The 6704-nt window shown below is 42.4% G+C and overlaps 1 protein-coding gene across 2 annotated transcripts in view; it reads right to left on the bottom strand.

Annotated features, from left to right (window-relative positions):
• Positions 1-222: 222 nt before the first annotated feature.
• GARS1 (glycyl-tRNA synthetase 1) overlaps positions 223-6704 on the bottom strand; it is a 102035-nt gene continuing 95553 nt past the window's right edge. For both annotated transcript variants that reach the window (XM_085628877.1, XM_085628876.1), the window contains exon 17: positions 223-534. In XM_085628877.1, the coding sequence (XP_085485003.1) occupies positions 409-534 (126 nt within the window). In that variant the 3' untranslated portion in view covers positions 223-408. The remainder of the gene's footprint in view (positions 535-6704) is intronic.

Raw genomic sequence — 6704 nt, 5'->3', positions numbered from 1 at the left:
CTGCAAAAATGAAGCCTGTATCAAATCATGTCTTGGACATTAAAATTATATATGTATATTTTTACTTGTTAAATTTATGTACACAAAATACAACCAGACAGCAGACAAATAGTTACCTCAGGAGTATGTGCTTGATCAGCTCCAAAATGCCACCAAATTGTACAACACAGAATATATGTGTAAATGCAACAAAAAGTGCAAGATACACAAGAAAGAGCTATAAAAGATTATAATTATTTTATTGAAGTTAGGCAGGTTTCATTAACTTGATTCAAGTGGAAGGTAGGTAAAATTGTCCCGTAGTGCATGGGTAAGCAGGCTGTCATGGCTGACCCGGCGATATTTTACATAACAGTAACAGGATCTGTATAAAGTGAACATTGTATTTTCGGTTTAAGGGTTTGTATTTTATTCTTCTGTTGTGTCCTTTTTGCTAGTTTCCTGTCCCTCAAACACTGGATACTTTGTTTCCACATCTGCCCAAGTAAGGCAACCATTTGCAAGATCCCGGATAATCACTGGAAGCTCAGAGATCTAAACAAAAGAAGAGAAAATGTTTTACGTTAATAGAAAACTAATGAGGAACTTCAATAGGACGACAGACATTGGGTTCTCAGAAATATAAAACAATCTTTACAGTGACAGTTTCATTTACACAAGTCTAGTGTTGCTTTATGCTTTTCTGATTAGGTCTGTGAGGCAAAGAAGATGTGCACAGCTCCTTGCATAGTTGGCTGCTGTGCAATATTGAAATTCCATGATTACTAGTCTAAGGAACTAACATCCACTGCTTGAAAATGACTCACATATACTTCCAATAACAAATGCTAGACCTAGATTCTCTAAGGCAGCACTGTAAAAAAACGCCTAACTTCCCACATGTGGATTAACTATCTAGAGCAGTGGGGTTACGCAACCTTTTGACTTCTGTGGACCCCCACTTCATCACTACTGGAAGCCGGGGAGTCTGGCCTAATCAAAGATTTGAACCTAAAAAAAATACACATCTACAGAAATAAACACACATCAGACAAATATGCATATTATTAAATATCTTATTGAATGCACAAAAAATGTACAAGGATGTAAATATTAATTATAATGTTAAGGTTTGAGCTTTTCATAATTTGGTCTTATTTCTAAAAGGCATCGTGATAAGGGCGCTAAGATAGAACTGTTGTTTTTGCTCCTAATGCATTGTCTTTGTCAGTGATTCAAGTGAGGCTACCAGTCATTCATACTACTGTTTGCTGTATTTTTGCAGCTGCTATGAATCAAGTTAATAAAACAAACTCAATTTTTAGCCTCCAATGTCAAATTCCATGTCATTTACAGAGTTTTACATTTTTTAATTTTACATTTTGCTTTTGTATGTATATAGTTTATATATCTACTAATATTATTAAATTTCCTAAACTCTACTTAATGACTCCCTCAAAGTCCCTCAAAGTAGAAGTAGCACCCCGCCCCTGGGATCTGCAAACCACAAGCTAAGAACTATGGGGCAGATTTACAAGCCCCTTGCGCCACTTTTGCGCCACTTTTCCAATGTTAAAAGTGACGCAATAGTGGCGCAAGGGGCTTGTAAATCTGCCCCTATGGGTCTAGTGCACTAACACACTTCAAAAGGTTTAGTATACCAAAACATGAACCCGGTGTAGGTTCTATGCTAAAATACAATGGGTAATGTATGCCCATAACCTGATTGTTCACACATTTTGTAGTTCGCAAGTGCTTAAAGTGTTTCAACTTGGTGTTGGGTTAAACTGCAGCGCCATAGTTAAGCACCACCGCTGCACGTCGACTTCAGTTTCTTGCTTGACTTTTCCACACACTCAGAAGCAGAGCACAAAGCAATTGTCAGTACCAGAGTATAAATATATAATTTGGGACGTTATTAAGTGGTAACAAGTGACCACTCCACAGAAATGGGAGGTCAGTGAGGAATCTGTGATTTGATACAATATCCAGCAGAAAGAGCATAACTGAAGGTTAGCAACTTTCTTGTCTGATGTATGCTTCCAACCGCAGATTCCACACCTTTAGAATAGATACCAAAGCAGTACCTCCCAATGGTGATGGGTCTGTGGGTTCGGCTCAGACCAAAACTACCTGCAGGACAAAATACCCTTACTTTCAGATTTGGATGTCAAGGCAATAGTGCTTTGTGAACATATGCACAGATGTCCATGATATGGCCTAAGAGATGCCAAGGACAAGCACTTTGTATGCCAACGTGGTAGTGGCAGCTTTAACACTGTTAGAATGGGCTCCCGGACCTTTCAGAGGCTGCTTTCTGGCTACCTCGAAAAAGTCACTTTCTGCAAATACGTTCCAGTCTTTGCCACAGGGAACCCTCCATAAAGATGATCGTGCACCCATTGTTCTTGGTACAATTAATATAGGAACTAAAAGTTATTTTGCTGTCCAACTGATGGAGCCTCACACACCTTTAAAGAGGAGGGGTGGGACAAAGAACGCTGGAAGAGTGATGGATTGCTCAACATAGAGAGGAGTCACGACTTTCAGCAAGAAGGCTGCCAGAGTCCTCAGCAGCAGTCAGAGCATCAAGACTAAGTTAAGACCCCACAGCATCATCACAAACAGTTTGGGAGGAAACGTGTTTCAAACCTTTAATAAATTGCATAGCAACCGGTAATTTAAACTAGGACTGTTGGTCCCCAAACACAAAAAGCTAAAAGAGCCGAAAAAAAAAACCTTTGTTAGTGTCCATTGCAAGACCTTACTAGCCAAAGACAAAACAAACAATAAAACATCCAACAGTTTGGCTTATAAGGTGTCTGTCTTCTGGACTCCACAGCAGGTACTAGTCTTTGTAGATGGATGCCTAGCAGGAAGGATGACAACCCCAACCTCAGGTGGTAGATCGAACATAGTCAACTGCCACCATTCAATCTCCATGCATGCAGGTGTAGAGTGTGCAGAAACCTGCCGTGCTGCTGTGAGCAAAGATCCTCCTGAAGTGGTAGTCTGATCATAAAACAGCTGCTCATGCGCCTAAGTTCTAGGTACACACTCTTGGCACAATTCGGAAACACTAGGATGACTTGGGCCCGGTCATTACTCATCTTTTTCAGAACTAAGGAGAGGCAGAAGCGAGGGGAGTACAAGAGCCCCATTTTCCACTCTAGCCAGAACTAATCTCCTAGTGAGAGTTTTTGTGGGCGCTCCAAGGCACAAAGTTTTGATACTGTATGTTTGACAGTGGTGAAAAGATCTATCCAGGGTTCCCTTCACTATCGGAAGATTCCCTGTGCCATCTTGGGATACAGATGCAATTTGTTATCCGCCAGGCACTGCCGTCTGAACTGGTCCATCCTGGTGTTCAAATATCCCGCAAGTTGGTTTGCGATCAGCAAGATCCCCAGACGCTCCAGGCAACAGCAGAGATGGATAGCCTCTAGTCACAGGACCCAGGATCCCACTCTGCCCTGCTTGCTGAAGTACCACATGACAGTGGTAGGGTCTGTGAGAACCTAAACTGGCCTCCCTTTGGTGGATGGTAGCAAGGCTTTCAGCATCAGCCAATGGCCTGCAACTGCCACAGGCTGATATGGAGCCAGGACTTTGCAAGAGACCAGAGTCCTCTGATTTCCACTTCACCCAGAGGACCTCCCCAACACAGCAGTGACGCATCAGTCACCACTGTCCGCTGCTCTTGTTGGGGAAGGAAGAGAACGCTGCCAGTGGCTGGTCCAAATGTGATCGAGCAGCCACTACAGATCTGTGAAGTCTCCTCTAAAACCTGGAATGAGATAGGTTTCCTTGGTGCTGGGCAACTGAGGCTTCAGATTCCACTGCAGAGGCTACATATATCACTTGGCGCAGTCAACACGCAGGATGAGGAAGGCTAACAGGCCATTAAGCTTCAGGGCAGCTCTCATTGATATCTAGGACCAAGGGTGGGTCATCCAATTCATTGTCTGATTGTCCTCGACTCACAGAGATGGAAAGAAGGCCCTCAACTGTTCAGTACCGAAGACTGTTTCATAAACAGAATCCTCTGCAAAGGAATAAAGTGTGACTTTGGATCAATGAATGAGAACGCCAAGGATCACAGATTTGCCGCAGCTTGCAGGTGGACCCTGGCTGGCTCTGTCAAGTCCACCTTCAACAGACAGCCATTAAAGTAGAGGAAAACTATTTTCCTGACCCTCTGAAGGAAGGCACTGACAGGCTAAAGGTCTGGGATGGGCCGAAGGCCTCCATTCTTCTTCCGCACAAAGAAATAGCAAGAATAACAGTCCGTTCCTAATTCCAAGTCTGGAACCCTCTCAATGGTAAGTTTGGAAAGTAAAGCTTGTACCTCTTCCTTGAGAATGGACATCACCCCAAAAATTGTAGATCGCATCCATGCATGGCAGCGGAGCACCACACTGGTGCCAGTGGCTTGTCACCATCAGTAGTATCCAGTGTAGCACAAATCATGCATTTGTTCACATCCTGTCCATCTTGAATAGTTTGAGCCAAAGAGGCCCTAAATTCTTCTGGGACATTTAGCAAGCAGCATTTACTGACTTCAAGGCTAGGCTAGCAGAAGAGAACATTTGTTTTTTGAATGCTTCAATCCTCTGACTGTCTGCGGTGAGGGGGTCATAGGAAATGATTTGAGGGTTCATCTTGTTATCGGAAGCCTGGCCCACCAGGCTCTCTGGAGTAGGAAGCTGTGTGAGGAAGTCAGGGTTGCAAGGTGCAGGACTGTGGAGTCTGGCTATCTGTCTATTCATGAGTAGGTAAGAACAAGAGTTTGACAAGGTGACCATCAAGGTATCAGTGAGGGCTACACTGAATGGTAGCAAAGGCTGAGATGAAGCAGGCCCAGGGTGCAAACCTTTGGTAAGGACACTTATCTTAACTTCAACAGAAGGCAGCTGTAGCTCCAGGACCTCAGCAGTCATGTCTAATCATCACAGCAAAGGGAGCACTCTCTTGAGTTGGTGGCCCAATATTTGAAATCAAACCAGTATCATCTGAAGTATTAAGCCCTCTGGCCTCTTGTATGTTCATGCAGAAACGTGTTATAGTGAGGAGGTAAATCCCATCATCCACCAAAGTCATCGCCAGATGGTGGCAAGGTTTTGGCAGAATGGAAAACAAATAGACAATTGAGCCTCTGACTATGCCTCCGTGATAAGGCAGAGGATCATACCCAAGCAGTATGGAGATGCACTGTGTCTCAGCGGGTTGTGAGCACGACCTCGGTCAGGGTCGAGATGAAATTGGCTGAGGGTCAGACAGCGAACCTGGCATCAGATTCACCTCAGGCAAAGTGATCGACCCAGGTCTTGGAAAAGGAATGGAAGTCTGCACTGGAATTAGTGCAGAACCACAGGTGGGTTCTAGGGGCTCACTCATTACAATTGATGGTTCTGCTGGCAGTAACGCAACTGCAGGCTCCTGTGGATCACTGGGGCCCATGGGGTCACCATGGGAAGACCGAAGAGTGCAAACTTTGCACAGCATGGCCTAATATCCACAGCATGGCCTCCTTAAAGGCCTCAACCTGCTATAGTGTTGCTAATGGCCTGGGTAACTCGGAGCACATCAGGACCTCAGCAGAATCTTCTTTTCATTAGGAGATTGGAAGCAAGAAGTGGAACCTTGACATCCTCGCAACTTCTTTTTAGGTAGAAACTGGCAGGATAAGGTTAAGTTCAGGCCTTGACAAATCATAAAAAAATAAAAAGTTACTACACCTGCAGGTCTAGTGACTTAAATAATCTACTCAATCTAAATGGAATGCTCTTGACCCATAAACTGGTTTCAAAATATAAGATCATGGGCAAATATTTCAATTCATTGAGAAGCCATTTTCTTCATTATCACATATGAGAGCAACTTCCAATATGCAGTTTCAGCATGTCTGCTGTACAAAAAACTATTTTGTTTGATTTAATGGACTAAACGTTTGCTCCATATATAATACAAATCTAGCCACATATAGGATACACATGATCCCTGACTTGCCTCTTGTTCTTTAGCCTTATTGTCATCAGGGAGGGGCAAGGAATGTTTCTTAAATCATGTTTAAAAACTATCACGTTTAATAAATACTTAACTAAAGCATGAAATGTTAGCACACTCATTTGCAATCAGCAGATTTTACATTGAAGTGGCCATACAATTTCCTACTGATATGCACGTTTACTGGTAAAATTATACAGTGTGCAAACAATGTTTGGAAATCAAATTTCTGCAAATGTGTGTCATTTGCACATCACCAAGTAAAGTTTTCTGAATTGTTTTTCTCTTATTTAATTCTTTATTTGCATTACACTAATTACTAATAAAATGACTTCTGAAATATATTGAAATATTCGTTCTATTCACTTCCAGGCTATTTGAGTGTTATGTGTTAGAAAACAAACTGACATCTTCAGACAGCTCACTTGACAAAGACCTCTAACTGCAGTAAGAGAAAGAAAAATATATTCCATTTTCCAAGCAGCAATTAGTAAAAAGAAACTGACATTTGACCTCTTTTCTTGAACAGACAGCAAATGTGTCGAGATAAAAACAAGAGTTAATGGAATCTTTATTGATCATTTGCTTTCTGAATGAACAGAACACATGTTCCTTTCCAGCTTAGGTTTACTCCCCCAGAGTGGAGTAGTAGATTCTAAAAATAGCTCAATCTGATCAAAATCGGACTCGCCATTGCAAGCGGGCATGTAGATTTTTCG

Source organism: Triturus cristatus, chromosome 10 (genome assembly GCF_964204655.1).
Source record: "Triturus cristatus chromosome 10, aTriCri1.1, whole genome shotgun sequence".
Classification (NCBI taxonomy): Eukaryota; Metazoa; Chordata; class Amphibia; order Caudata; family Salamandridae; genus Triturus; species Triturus cristatus.
The sequence above is the reverse complement of the archived record's forward strand: the minus strand, read 5'-3'. Positions and strand labels throughout refer to the sequence as shown.